Source organism: Schistocerca americana, chromosome X (assembly GCF_021461395.2).
Source record: "Schistocerca americana isolate TAMUIC-IGC-003095 chromosome X, iqSchAmer2.1, whole genome shotgun sequence".
Classification (NCBI taxonomy): Eukaryota; Metazoa; Arthropoda; class Insecta; order Orthoptera; family Acrididae; genus Schistocerca; species Schistocerca americana.
Genome location: NC_060130.1, coordinates 180,967,184 through 180,983,392, shown reverse-complemented (window position 1 = coordinate 180,983,392; position 16,209 = coordinate 180,967,184). Strand labels below are relative to the sequence as shown.

Below are 16,209 nucleotides of genomic sequence, written 5' to 3'. Positions count from 1 at the left end.
TGTGAATTAAACTGTTTCCAAATTTTGGCCGCTTGTCACTGATGAACTTCTTATTGGACTGGAGCACGCACTAAATCACTACACACTGCCTGGAGCACCCATCAACATTAAGTCAATAACCCCAACAGAATTATAAAAATTAATTTTTTTTTTTCACAAACATTCGATATGCAAACCATGAGAGACCCGGCAGACATCAATATGGTAATCGAATTCTTGCCATACCCGTCCCAGTATGGTATCGTCGACTGAGGCAGTCGCTTCCCGTATTGTCTCCCGCAGCTCTGCTACATCACGTAGTAGAGACGGCACTTACACAACATCTTTAATGTGTCCCCACAGAAAAAAGTCACACGGAGTGAGATCTGGTGATCGGGGAGACCATTTCGTGAAACAGCTGTCTCCTGTAGCACGGCCGATCCATCGATACGGCAGCTCCGTGTTGAGGTACCCACGAACTTCACGATGAAAATGGGGTGGAGCCCCATCCTGCTGAAAGATGAACGGACAGTCTCATTGCATTTGAGGCATCAGCCATTGCTGCGACATGTCTAAGTAGGAATATCAAGTGATAGTGCTCTCAGCGAAGAAGAATGGCCCGTACAGTTTTCGACGTGACAAGGCACAAAAAACATTTACCTTTGGGGAATCGCACTCAAATTCAATGCATTTGTGTGGATACTTTGTACCCCAAATTTGACAATTATGCCTGTTCCCTTTCCCATTAATGTGAAAAGTGGCTTTGTCGCTAAAAATTAAACAATCAATAATGCCATCCCCATCGTTATTCAATTGTAACTGCGAACAAAACTGAAAACATTTGTCTTTGTCGTCGTCATTGAGCTTCTGCACTAGCTCCAATTTGAATGGTTTCATAGACAGCTTCTGTCGCAGGACTTCCCACATAGTCATTGGAGCCATTTCGACTTCACGGGATGCACGACGCACCGATTACTTTGGACTACTTATGAATGTCTCTTGTACGCGCTCCACATTCACTTAACCCACACTAGGACTTCCGCATCTCTTTGCCGGGCACAAGCAACCCGTCACAATGAATTTGTTGTGCCAGTGGTAAATGGCCTTCCTTGTTGGTGGCTTCTAACCCTACTTGGTTTTAAACATCCGTTGAACAGCTGTAGCACACTTGTTTTGTCTAACTCCAACAACATAAAGCTCGCTCCGCACCTGAACCCGCCATGTTTGCGACTAGCGCTGACTATCGACAAATTACCTAACTACGCTGGAAAAAAAACACCTTTCAGGGTTTCTCTTCAAAGTGACATATGTATGGTACCTGTAGAATGTTTGGTTTTTGTGCAATAAATAATTGAAAGTGTTCCCAGACTTTATGTACACCCCGTATATCAACTATTATATAGACTGCCCAAATACTTATTAAACACTGTAATTTGAATTGCCAGCTATTTGTATGAGGGGACTTCCAAAAGTAAGCTACATGACATCCCATGCTTACTTTTGGTCACAGTGTGGCAGTGAAATGACGTGGAAACAAGAAGTGTACTCCATATTTGAAGTATGTGGGACATGCAAACAGATACAATGTGAGCCGGCCGGGGTGGCCGAACGGTTCTAGGCGCTACAGTCTGGAACCGCGCGACAGCTACGGTCGCAGGTTCGAATCCTGCCACGGGCATGGATGTGTGTGATGTCCTTAGGTTAGTTAGGTTTAAGTAGTTCTAAGTTCTAGGGAACTGATGACCTCAGAAGTTAAGTCGCATAGTGCTCAGAGCCATTTGAACCATTATTTAGATACAATGTGAAATTCTGGCAGTATATGGACGAAATGAAATGTCCCATCCAGTCATAGGGAAATGGTGCCGACAATTCGACCAAGACCGAACAAATGGAGTTGATGCCAATCGCGAAGTAAGGCCAGTAACGTTGACCACAGATGATAATGTGGAGGCATTCATGGGTCCGATTTCCAGCAATCGTTGGTTTTCCAATGATGAGCACTTTAGTGGCTCAGCGACTGAGGAAAGCATTTCTGTTGTCGAGGAATTGAATGGTTTGTAGAACTTCCTGGCTGTTCTTTACAGAGACTTGTTAACTATGTTGAAAAAATAGCCCCATATATCTGTGTCACTTTGAAGTATAGTGCAGCATTCAGGAAAAGTTATTTGGCCTGCCTTATTAATGTAGAACTTACTTTTGGAACTCCCTTCATAAATATGCGAGTCAACCCTCTCCACTGCCCCCCCCCCCCCCCCCCACTTTCCATTTGACCCGTAACTCGTGCTAGTCAGGTAGCATGCTAAGAAGAGAGTGTTCCCTCCCCCGGCCCCCTCCCCACTCCCTACTTATAGTTCCTTTTTCTTCTCACAATGTTTGCTAATGTGAAAATGCTGGTTGACTCCATTAAAATGTAGGGCCGCATATTGTGTCCACTGGTGTAATGAGGTGCATGAACACACTAGAAAACATCAAACACTATAGAGGGATTAAAACGTAAGCGTATTTTATTTACAATATATTTGATATAAAACATACGTAACTTTGTATCCTGTAGCCAGTTTCTCTCTCTCTCTCTCTCTCTCACACACACACACACACACACACACACACACACACACACACAGTATGTTCACCTGGCCTGACCTTTCAGTTGTCCCAGAAGTTCATCTCATCATCGCAAAAAAGCGATGTTAAAAAATCTAAAAAAAAATATACTTTTACGCAGAAAAAAAATTTGGATCTGTCATGCGATGAACACCCATACTCACTAATACAGTCAAACATGTAAAGTTTAAATTTTTTAGTCTCTGCTTGAAATAAGTTCATGCAATAATATAGAGGCAGCAAAGAAAGTTAAAACAGTTATAGAGGAAATTGTGAAGTCAGAAAGCGGCTAGATATTCTCCCCAAACGTTTTCTTAACTCTTTAATATTAAATAAGCGTAGAAAACAAATTAGTGAAAACTGTTGTACATTCATGATACAAAGATTTTCCATGTCTGTTAATGTTGCCGTTTGTTCATGTTACATGGCTCAGCCCGTGAGCAGTCCCAACCATGTCCTATACTGAGCTCGAACATGGTTACCAGGGGCTGAGAAATTCAAGGAATCCTCTTTATTGCGAAGAACCAGAAGGTGCCGGCGGTGGTGGTGCTGGTGGTGGGGTTGGTGTTGGCGTTGGTGTTAGTGCTGGTGGTGGAGTTAGAGCTGTGAAAACGTGGGTAAGTGTCAACAATTTTTTTATTGTCGCAATACAATTAAATATATAATAAATAGTAGATAAGTAATTGTTATGAAGTTAGGAATACCTCATGGAATTACTGAACATTTTATGTAGAATTTAAATGTAATGAATGCATTTTTTTATCTGAAAGTTGTTGTTAATTACTTGTTATTCCATCTTCCTATTGGATGCTTCACAGGTGATGACTAAACAGCTATTTCAAATCTAGACATTTATCAGTGAAGGGAATTTAATAAGTAATACAGTGAAAATCATGTAAATCAACAGAGTAAAATAAGAAATAGAAACTAATATTTGGGTAGAAGGCTTACTAACGTGAGTAGAGTACAATGATTTGTAGTTGGAAAATTATGTATGATATTATTGAACAGCAAACTCTGCTGTAAAATGATAAACTGTATGGTGACAGTTTTGCTTCTTTCTACTTTCAGCCCTTCTTGGGACCATGAGCCAATTTCAAATATTTATCTTTCTTTGTTCCTTTCTTTTTTTATCCTTCATTGTTTCACTCTGATTCTTTTTCATTTTTTCAGACCATTTTCTGTATGATTTCTAGTCATTCTGGCCTTTTAGACCTTTCATTTTTGAAACTTCCCCCCTAAACATTTCTCTCCATTACTATTATATCTTCATGTACGTGTATACTCTGCAGGTCACTATACAGTGACACTGTTAGACTCAAATTAAAATTACTTTGCGACTGACATTTCAGCAAATAGAATGGTAGGGGCCAGCCGCCATCCAGTCATAGTTCGTTCTCGAGCACCATGTGCTAGCTGTGTTGCCATTTTGCAGGTACGAGGTGGCTGTATTTAAAGTGCAGATACTAACAGAGGCCCCTTTTGCACTGTAATTGTCGTATAGCAGCAAAAAATGGTAGGTATGCTAATTGTTACTCTTGAACAGATTTAAGCTGGAAGAAAATTGGTTCCACATTTGGGCACCAGGTGCAAATCTGGCACTGCGAGTGCAGGAAAAATGTTTCCCTACGTAATAGATTAGGAACTAGTTGTGGGCAGAACAGGTCAAACAACTGAAAAAGGCATAATGTTGATTTTAATATGAACCCTCTTGCATGAAAACAATGGTTTCTGTACAGTTGCACTCTTCCAAAGCAGGAATCATATGCTGTACAACGTCGTCTTGAGAATGTGCGGATGTCACAGGACACCTCTAAGTGTGTTCTCTTAAAAGAAGATCGGACTGAGAATAAAGTTAGTTACGAATCCACAACACAGAGTCACATACTGTGAGTGCAGTGGCTCTTCATGCATAACACGTGCTTTGACAGTACCCCAGCATCAACTGTTCACTGTATTCACTGCACCATGTAGTGTACAATGTACAGTCGTGCACAAAACGAGCGAGATCCCTCGCCTTTTCGTTATGCTGATCCGCACAGCTTTTAAGTCTTCTGCACAGCATAACAGGCAAGGCGACGAAGTGCTGCCAACATACTATGCACAGGCGTGAAACTGCAAAACTATCTGAACTTTGTCAGACTATTTTCAGTCATGCGTAAGACTATATTAACGCTGATTAGTGTGTTAAACACAGCACGTAAATATAAGATATAAATGAAAGAAGAAACGCTAATTAGTATGGACTGTACTAATAAAAATGAATTTCAGCTTATCGAGATAACATAACTGTTGTAGTAAGGCAAAGTACCCCATATCGTTACGAAATAGCAAGATAATATGCGCATTCGGTGGCGAAACGGTCTGTGTCAACATTCAATACGTGAAGATTCATAAGAAAATTTAGTTAAAAATCATTCAGTGGCACACGTAAGTCAATTCAATTATTGACAGAAGCGGAAAAAGTAGGCAGTAAAAAGCATGAAATTTTACAAGTGTTTCATATTGATATCCACAGGGCGCCGGAGAGAATAAAGGTAGCAATAAAACGTATTGAGGGCGCGAGAATTTCTTAAAATTGCTTTACTGATAGTCTATCTGCCTCCATCGAGATTAGAACCGAAAACAAACCAGACCCCCCTTGCAGTAGCAAACACCTTTCACTACGCTAGCAGACAACCCAGGCAAACAGCCCTCTATTATTACCCCAGTCATGAATACGCCGGCAATTTCTCAATGAAAATGGCAAAATGATCTGCGGTTTCTGTTGCACAGAGCTTTCTGGACTCAAAAAACATTAATTTTCTACCTTTATGTCACCGCTTATGTGACAATGAAAGATTAGCGTCAAACCTCCTTGCCTAGGGACGTCTGATGAAAGTTGATGTCGTCAAGCCCTGAATGAAAATTGCGCAACGGATAACTGGGGAGGGGAGCTTGAGAGCGCTACCTAGAGAGCGTGCCCTTTCTGTACGATACTAGTCAAGGGGCTTGAGGGCCCACACGCTGAAGTGTGGGTCCCTGCATTCTGTATCTTTTATTTTAAATGAATTCCTTTAATTTGAATCATATGTGATTTTTTAGGGTATGTTAAAGATTGATGACAATTGATTACCTATTTATTTTAAACATTGTCACTCGACTTTACAGCGATTGCAGCAATTGTTCCAGTTTACAGATATTACAATTTTACAACTTACAGCTCGGGTATATTATATACTAATCTGCACGCACATTTCTACGGGCAAGACGGAATTGCGTTGGCCAAATATATGCCACCAAAGTCTCCCAATATTTTACACGGGACATCCACTATGTGAGGAGGATAACGGGCAAACTGAGGACCAGATACATTAACACAGGGGGTCAAATTTCCGAAACTAAACGAGAACATTCATTTCCTTGCACAATCCGAAGCTGAAAATAAAAGAATTAGTGCAAATATTCAAATACCTCTCTTCCACGCGTGAACATCGAGACAGACGCACTGAGGGCATGTCTGCTCACTTACCCGTCTCCTGTAACACTCCCAGAATATGGCGGGCACCCAGAGGTCTTCCTGGGCCCCAGTGGAGGGGATGGTCGAACCACTTGGCCGTGACCAACCTCTCCACCCCAAATCTTGTGACACTGGAACGTCTTTGACTTTTACCTGCCTGTGCTGTCTCTCTGATCCCCTACCCAGGAGTAAGGTTGGCACTACTATGCTGCAGAACTACTTCCAACTAAGATTTGGCCACGCTTTATGGAAAGGTGTAAAGAGGATTATGAAAGTTCATGCGCAGATTCACATTCACGTACAAGAAATGCATAATACACGACACATATAAACATGTATTATGAAGCCTGACACATTTCTTTCCACCCGTCCACATGGATTCTGTTGCGCCGCGACCGGCCGCGTCGTGCAATAAAATTCGCGGCGGAGCCGCCTCTGTTTGTATTTCCTGGTGCGAGCGAGCATCGAAACCTGCTGCTTATGGAGCGGAAACTACTGTACCGTTTCATCACCCCATGCGTGGATGGAAAGAAATGATCCGTAATGTTCTTCTCATGGGAGGACAGTTCTGGTTCATTTCTTTTACCACTGTTATGTTCTATGCTTACGTAAAAAGAAAAATGGAAACAATTCCAAACAATAGTTTGTGCTATAGAAAAGATTAAAAAAAATTGCAACGTCGTGCTCTCTGGCATGAACGAATATTCTCGCCACGAGCGGAGCAAATATGGGACCACTTGGCATAAGGAGGTGACATTTAAACAACATAGCAAGTGAGTAACATAGGAAATGTCTAAATTAACATCCTAGCCAAACAGGTGATGGCCATTCAAAATCATTCATCTTGTGATGAAAATTTATGTTAAAATGAACCACAGAAATGTCATTTGTAAAATCAGATGGTGCTGCCTTGGACATGTAAAAATCTAAGTGAAAAGCGCAAAATCAACAAATAATTGCGATGATACTAAAATAATTAAATAATGCCTGAAATTGAGAGTGGTCATTGGAAAATCATTAATGTAGTAATGATAACGTCGTAATCTGTCAATAAACCTGTTGTTGACTGGTGGAATTAGACAAGAAAGCTGTGCATCTTTGTCCTTGATTGGAGGAGCTGACGTGTCTGCTTCCCATTAACTTATACTGGAATTTCCCGAATCGGACTTAAGTGCAATGTTGACAGGTTAACTCAACTGCTAAAATGCAGAGTCCATAGACAGCAGTGTAACTGACAAAAAAGTTTTTATTATTGCTATTATATTGTACCTCGTCAAACACTTTAGCTCCTCTCTGGGACCCTTATTTCACTCGTCAACACGTAAATAACCACATATACAAAATAATACACAAGTACACAAACACACATAGAAATGAACTCGTTGACACCCTATTATTCTGCAGTTTTGTCACACGGTAGTTTCACTGGGTATTGGGTGCTGGTGTGGACGTCTCTTCTAAAGGCGACTTGGAGGATAGGCTACTAGGGAACCACAACACTGAAATGGGGAGCTGGCGGCGGCGTTGAGTGTAACGTCCGTTGTCTCGCCCAGGTTGTTTTCTCTATACAGCAGCCCGCAACGTTGCCTCTCGCCCAGTTCCATCTCCTGCTGTACTGTAACGACGCGTATGACTCAATGATTTTTTGTTGGAAATATGACCATATGCAAACTTCGTCGCCTACGTCGTTTACAAAACACTTCAAAACAAATTATTTAAATTCTTTTAAAGTTCTCTATAAAAGATTCTTGAACGAAACTGTAATTAAAACGCCTTCAGTTGAGTCGTTTGTGCAAAATTACGTCACTCAGTCCAGCTGGTTTGCGCAAACTTTTGAAATTTAGATGTCGTTTGTTTCTTCTTGGAAATTATATTCTTTCAAGTTATCTTATTTTTCCCATATTAAAATCAGAGTGTAAAACCTCTAAGATTCAAAAAATCGAAATCAAACTCTTCTGAAAATTAATATCTTCGAAAAATTCAGTAATAGTTCTTCCTCAGTATAACTCTTCATAAATAATTCTCGAACGCGCATTTAAGCTTTAGAGCATACAGTGTTTTATTGTCTTCGTATATGCTACATACAGATGTGAACACCAGACTCGACAAAACAGAACTGAACAAAATACAACATGAACTAAACATTCTGTGACGTCATTACAATGGAAAAGTACAGATTTTTATTTGAATGTAGGAGGTTCGACGCAACAACCCGGTCAAGGATCTTCTGCTGCCCTTTGGCCGTTGACCGGCGACGTCTAGTGGCCAGCAATTTTCTTTCTGGTTCCGGCAGTGAAGATGCTGTTTCCGCGAGTTGCGCTGCTCTCTCCTAACATGAAACATACAAAACAAAAATACAAAACTTTAAATATTTTACAAACATAACAAAATATTTCAAGTACATAAACGAAACTTTAATTTCGCGTCCCATTACACTGTGTCCATTCAATGGGGGCGGTTCGACGTTGGAGATTTGCAGGACATCGCCGTTCGTCGGCCCTGTCTCGTTATCGACAAGCCAGCGTGGCAGTTGTCTGCATATTGTGGAGGGATGCGTCTGACGACACACGCCCCCTTCTTTGCCGCATCGTCTCGTGATTGGTATCAGCCGGTGCGTGTGGTATTGGCGACACGCCCCCTTCTGCTGGTACGCGTCGGTGGTGAGACACGCCCCCTTCTGCTGGTACGCGTCGGTGGTGAGACACGCCCCCTTCTGCTGGTACGCGTCGGTGGTGAGACACGCCCCCTTCTGCTGGTACGCGTCGGTGGTGAGACACGCCCCCTTCTTCTGGTACGCGTCGGTGGTGAGACACGCCCCCTTCTGCTGGTACGCGTCGGTGGTGAGACACGCCCCCTTCTGCTGGTACGCGTCGGTGGTGAGACACGCTCCCTTCTTCTGGTGCTGCGTGCCAGTGGTGAGAGGCGCTCCCTTCTGCGTCGCATCATTTCGTGGTCGCTGCCAGCTAGAACGTATGGAATTGGCGAGACACGCCACTTTCTGCTGGTGCTCGTCAACGGCGAGACACGCCCCCTTTTTCTGGTGCTGCTTGCCAGTGGTGAGACGCGCGCCCTTCTGTGTCGCATCATCTCGTGGTCACTGTCAGTTGGTGCGTGTGGTATTGGCGAGACACGCCCTCTTGTTCTGGTGCTGCATGCCAATGGTGAGACACGCACCATTCTGCGTCCGGCGGCGTCTAATGTTGGTGCGGCGCACGTATGTGTCTCGTGTACCGTCAGACAGCAATTGGACGCACTATTTACTGCGCGTCCCCAGTTTGGCGCAGGTGCGCAGCGTTATTCGTTGCAGGGCGCCGTTGTGTGGACAGTGGGCGTTGCCTTACTGCAGCGGCCGTCTGGGCGAGAGCCGCGTTGGGTTCGGTGACCTAGCTCGGCATGCGTCACGCGTTCCCTTTCGCTCGTCAGGCGACTGGCGCGGGGGGGATGCACCGGCTCTCAGCTGGCTACTGCGAGGGTCTTGTGGTGCCGCCGTTGCCGCTTGTCAAATGTCGTCTAATATTTGATCAAATCTAGGGCCTCGCTGTAGGTTTGATCAAAGAAATCGCTTGTCTTCTGTTCACTGCAATGTGACATGTTACCACATGGAGCGCTAGCAAAGCTACAGCATTCTGTCGTCTGTAGTGTTTTTATAAACATTGCGGGTAAATACAATTGGTGTGTGCCGACAACTACAAAATTAATAGAGATGTATGAAGCTGATGAGGCACCCTGAATACAAAAATAGATTAAGAAGATTGGAGACCTGACCTAACCTAACCTAACCTAACATAACCTAACCCTCTCTTGTAGCAAGGGATCGGAGTGTTACAGTGAGCCTGTCTTCTGAAGATGTAGTAGCTCTTGAGTGAATATTGTGCTTTGTGAAATGAGGATACACTTCACTGAGCACATGCAGAAATGTATGCTCATCCATTCTTAAGTAATTAATGTACGAATTGACGTCTTCCACTGTAAGCTCACGTAACAAGTTTTGTTGAATGCTTTTATCGTGTCGTCGTAAAACCCACGGCTTCACCCAGATTAGATTAGTTTTTCGTTCCATAGATCCGTGCTGAGGAAATCCTCGTGGATGTGGAACACATCAATTTTTTTAAGCTGAAATAACAATACTAATAGTATGAGTAAATACAATACATCATTTGTTTCTATTAAAAATTTCGTCAGTGGAGTAGGAGGAGTTGGCCACTAGTAAGTCTTTCAGGCTTGTTTTAAACTGATCTTCATTTGTAACTAAATTTTTTATGTTTGCTGGCAAATTATTGAAGATGAGTGTTCCTGAGTAGTTGACCCCTTTTTGAACTAAAGTAAGTGCTTTTAAGTCCTTTTGCAGATCATTTTTGTTCCTGGTATTGTATGTTTGAACTGAGTTGTTTGTTGGAAAAGAAATATATTATTTAGGACAAATTTCATTAAGGAGTAAATATACTGAGAGGCAGTAGTTAGTATACCTTGTTCTTTGAAGAGGTTTCTGCAGGGCGTCCGTGAATTTACTCCACAAATAATACGTATTACACGCTTTTGGACTCTGAAAACTTTTGTTTGACTTTACGATTTCCCCCAAAATATTATACCATACGACATTATGGAATAAAAGTAGGCAAAGTACGCAAGCTTTTTCGTTTTTATGTTGCCTATGTTTGCTAACACTCGAATTGCAAAAACAGATTTGTTAAGGCGCTTCTGCAGTTCTGTGGTGTGCTCCTCCCAACTGAATTTATTATCAAGTTGTAATCCCAGGAATTAAAGACTGACAACCTTGTATGTATGATTCCTTTCCCCCCACATCTTTTCCGCAACGGAATATTTGATCACATCTTTGATCAAATCTTTGACAAAAAAATTTGATAGTGTAGTACCGGCCTAACCGCCTGCGCTGCTGGACTCGCGGCGTACTACCTCCGCGGAGAAACTTGTGACATCTTTCCACAAAGTTTACATATCTTATTTTCTTATATACACAACAAGGTCGTCCAGGCAAGACAAAATTATGTGACTATTCCTAGGTTCCTAAAGCTACAACATTGACCCAAGATAAATATGAACTGATTTCTCTATTGACAATAAGCACAGCTATAGTTGAATTCTTTTATCTTGGCGGCTCGCGCATACCCGCCCAGACGCGGGAGATTGCTGCGTTGCCAGTTGTACGCGCCAAGAGAAGCAGCGCCATAGTATAGTTCGCAAACTTAACGTTTAGGGGGGAGCGCGCAGTTTATGAAGTAAAGCCACCGCAGCAGCATTAACCCTTTCGCTGCAACAGAGACGTGCCCCCCGCATTCCACGCTGTGCGCGATTTTGTCATTACTGCACTGCTCGCATGTGCTGACACTTTGTGCCCCGACTGCTTTGACACACTTATCATTCGATTTCACAAAAACTATTTGGCCCAAAAATTTGATTTTTACCCATCTTCTTGACTGATACCTTCCACCCATAAATGACTTAATTTTGTTTCGATGTTCAACGCAGTTATTGTGCAGATTAAATGTAGTAACCATTGCACGAAATTTTGAAGAGTTTGCAGAGCCAAAGTCTATAGCGTATACTTTCCGTATGGTCGATTTTAGTTGCCACAATGTTGAGAATGAAATGTGGACAATCTACCTAAATTTCATATAAAAGTTACTGCATAACAATATCTCATTTAATTTAAGTACCAGATAGGTGTCTTATATAATACTGAAAAATATTCCGTCTTTCGCGACTGTAATAAAAGTTCTATTTATACCAGAGTCATTTCGCTTTTTTCTAAAAAGTTCTGATTAAAACAAAATTGCCGAAGTACACAAAATTGAATTGTGGACGTAATAAAACATAGAAACTATATTATATTGTCAGTGAGGCGCAATGCGCAAAAAAAAATTTGTGTTTGTCACAACGGACAGCAAATACTTGCCAAAACATAGATCAGTTGACGAAAACATTGAATATGATGATGATGATGATGATGATGATGATGATGATGCCAAAGCAACGAAGCAAAGAATTGCGTCAGACAATCAAGCAGCTCGGCAACAGACAATCAAGTAGCTCGGCAACGTACAAGCCGAAATTCTGCTCTAAATAATACTTTTAATACTGTCGCAAAGAATATATTTCAATATGAATAGTAAAACAGCGACTGCGGAAGAGAAGATATACAAACAAAACAGATAACATGAATATTTTATGTGTGCCTTTTCATTGTTTTTAATTGCTGTTAAAAGAAATATTGGAGGACAAAATTAGAAAAACCGAAAACTTATTATGATTATAACGAAGAGACAAAGAACTAGAAATTTCAAAAAATTGCATTAAAACGAATAAAATTCTTAAAGTAAGACACTTCGATATTGTTTTTAAATAAACAATATATTAAGCACCTAACAAGGTTTTAACTCAGAACCTCAACCATTACGCTAACGCAGTTCGTTATTAGAATAATCTCCTGGAGGACTCTAAAATGTCACGCAAAATACCGACAAACACTGTTGGTATGATTATGAATTATTCACGTTTCGTCGAAGTACAATAGGAAATAAACAATTACCGCTGTTCTTTATTGCGAAAAAGCGGTTCGTGAGAATGATGCAAACACCTTTCCTTGCTATCGCCTGAATTAAGAGGCTTATTGCTTGTTTGGTTTAATTAATTAATAGAATATGAAGCAATTGGTATGAAGAATGCTTTTTCCAAACTTTCTATAAAAGAAAGTCTGCTATCAAGACATTGCTTTTGTTCAATTACTTTATTTATGACAGAACGTTTCTAAAACTGAAGCCACTCGTCCGTGGTCTGCACTGCAGTCAAGGCCTGTCAACGTCGTTCTCTGTTCATTGGCTGACTGTGTTTTGTGACGTCAGATGCGCAGAACGAATCTGAACTCAGCCGCCATCGTAAATGACCCGTACTTTAGTCATGAAAATAATGAAGTGAAAATGGTTCTAGTTATGACCGGTGTCATAGATGTACAATAATAAATACGTCGTTGAAGACACATAAAACAAAATACTTCTACCAATGTGGCATGACATTGTTGACAGTTAAAACACATATATTGGAAATGAGATCAAAATGGTGTCAGGTGGTTTTGGAAAAATTCCGTCACCAATCTACTCTGTGTTTAGTTAAAAGTTACTCCCACAACTACCAAGAAATATTGAACTGAGCCAACTACTTCTACTGTACTCAACGTAGCATTTAGGCGTGATTACATGAAAAATGCCACTGCCTAATACTTAGGCCGAGTTCATCGTGTTACTACACACATGTAATACAAATCACCAACTTGTCTACATGTGTCTAAGATACGTACATGGAGTTACTGTTAGAGGATAAATTAAGCATAAAATTTACACTAAGGGCAAAACAAAACAACATACTGTCATGGAACGACACAATACTATACCAGCTTTACCACGGTTGTTCTATGTTGGCCTCTTGAAGGTTTCCAGCCTGTAATTACATGGTTACCCTTACTTTGTTTCGTCAGTGGGATGTTGGGAATGAATTGCCGATGTTTTAGCAAATCTTTGTGTCCTGGATTCATTTATTCGCTCTTTTCTTTGGCTCTGTAGGTGTATTTCAGACACACACAAATATGTATTCTTATTAGGTGTATTAGATCACCAACATTTAAAGGACACGGTTCTAACAGTATATTAGCTTACACTCATCATTTAAAAGGTAATTACTTTTTGAGATGTATGTATATTTCTTGTTCCATTTATTTGTTTCTGGTTTCTTTGCGCAGATTATTGGCGTTGTTAATCGCCTGCCTCGATTCCTCTTTTACTGCGGTCTTGATTTTATCCTTCTATACATCGGTTGTCTTCATCGTACACTCCTGGAAATGGAAAAAAGAACACATTGACACCGGTGTCTCAGACCCACCATACTTGCTCCGGACACTGCGAGAGGGCTGTACAAGCAATGATCACACGCACGGCACAGCGGACACACCAGGAACCGCGGTGTTGGCCGTCGAATGGCGCTAGCTGCGCAGCATTTGTGCACCGCCGCCGTCAGTGTCAGCCAGTTTGCCGTGGCATACGGAGCTCCATCGCAGTCTTTAACACTGGTAGCATGCCGCGACAGCGTGGACGTGAACCGTATGTGCAGTTGACGGACTTTGAGCGAGGGCGTATAGTGGGCATGCGGGAGGCCGGGTGGACGTACCGCCGAATTGCTCAACACGTGGGGCGTGAGGTCTCCACAGTACATCGATGTTGTCGCCAGTGGTCGGCGGAAGGTGCACGTGCCCGTCGACCTGGGACCAGACCGCAGCGACGCACGGATGCACGCCAAGACCGTAGGATCCTACGCAGTGCCGTAGGGGACCGCACCGCCACTTCCCAGCAAATTAGGGACACTGTTGCTCCTGGGGTATCGGCGAGGACCATTCGCAACCGTCTCCATGAAGCTGGGCGACGGTCCCGCACACCGTTAGGCCGTCTTCCGCTCACGCCCAAACATCGTGCAGCCCGCCTCCAGTGGTGTCGCGACAGGCGTGAATGGAGGGACGAATGGAGACGTGTCGTCTTCAGCGATGAGAGTCGCTTCTGCCTTGGTGCCAATGATGGTCGTATGCGTGTTTGGCGCCGTGCAGGTGAGCGCCACAATCAGGACTGCATACGACCGAGGCACACACGGCCAACACCCGGCATCATGGTGTGGGGAGCGATCTCCTACACTGGCCGTACACCACTGGTGATCGTCGAGGGGACACTGAATAGTGCACGGTACATCCAAACCGTCATCGAACCCATCGTTCTACCATTCCTAGACCGGCAAGGGAACTTGCTGTTCCAACAGGACAATGCACGTCCGCATGTATCCCGTGCCACCCAACGTGCTCTAGAAGGTGTAAGTCAACTACCCTGGCCAGCAAGATCTCCGGATCTGTCCCCCATTGAGCATGTTTGGGACTGGATGAAGCGTCGTCTCACGCGGTCTGCACGTCCAGCACGAACGCTGGTCCAACTGAGGCGCCAGGTGGAAATGGCATGGCAAGCCGTTCCACAGGACTACATCCAGCATCTCTACGATCGTCTCCATGGGAGAATAGCAGCCTGCATTGCTGCGAAAGGTGGATATACACTGTACTAGTGCCGACATTGTGCATGCTCTGTTGCCTGTGTCTATGTGCCTGTGGTTCTGTCAGTGTGATAATGTGATGTATCTGACCCCAGGAATGTGTCAATAAAGTTTCCCCTTCCTGGGACAATGAATTCACGGTGTTCGTATTTCAATTTCCAGGAGTGTATTCATGAAACACACACTGCAGGGCTTTCCTTATATCAGGGTCCCTTCTACAAAATCACATTGCAGTGTAAAATTCATGGCGCACTTAGGCGCAGACAGCCTCGGTTACGGGCTGTTCATGCTCAGTAGACTACTGCACAGCGTCTTTATCGACGGGCAATGGCGCTCTTTGCGGCGCAGCTTACTGCATTAACTAAACCACACTGCATATGTTCATTTCTCCGTTTCCCCTCTATTAGAGTATCTATGACAGTGTATCCCGTTCCTGCGTGGTTCCAACCTATTTGAGAGTACTTCTATCGCAAGCCTGTCTAGATTTAACTTGGAGGCCGAAGACTTATTACGACAAATCTTGTCGGAGCACAACCAAAGAAACAATCGATTCAGTGGACCACTTTACTTGCCAGTGATGGACTGTTTATGATCAGAGTGTTGTATTAACTGTGACCTTCGCTGTTTACGTTTGACATTGCCAATTGCCTACGCTATCAGGAGATGCGTTATTACTTTTATGCTATCCACAGCTTAATGTTCGTGATGTGGTGCAACCCACGACTCTTCGTCGTTCGTATTGTTTCTATTTGCACCGCGTTCGGATGTACGACGCTTCGTACACGGAATGGTCCCACATGCAAATTAAAGAAAACTTATCAAGGTTAAACAGATCTGTGACATCTGTCTCGCCTGGTCCACGTTCGAAATCTAGGTTCACATTCTCTCCTTCGAGAGTGAATGTTACGCAGTTTAGGCGGAAATCTATGCACGCCTGGTGTGCACACTGAAAGTCGATCCCGACGATTACTTCCACAGCAAGCGACGGAGTCACCAAGAAAACTACTGTGAATGATCGTGACTGACATGTAAAG

General features: G+C 42.9%; 1 protein-coding gene across 5 annotated transcripts in view; it reads left to right on the top strand.

Annotated features, from left to right (window-relative positions):
• Positions 1–16,209, top strand: part of LOC124555786 (inositol hexakisphosphate and diphosphoinositol-pentakisphosphate kinase) — a 556,425-nt gene that overhangs the window by 109,674 nt on the left and 430,542 nt on the right. For 4 of the 5 annotated variants that reach the window (XM_047129842.1, XM_047129841.1, XM_047129845.1 and 1 more), the window contains exon 2: positions 3,017–3,200. In XM_047129842.1, coding sequence (XP_046985798.1) covers positions 3,036–3,200 — 165 coding nt within the window. In that variant the 5' untranslated portion in view covers positions 3,017–3,035. Of the gene's footprint in view, positions 1–3,016; positions 3,201–16,209 lie in introns of those variants that run through there. The other variant, XM_047129844.1, reaches the window with a different exon arrangement.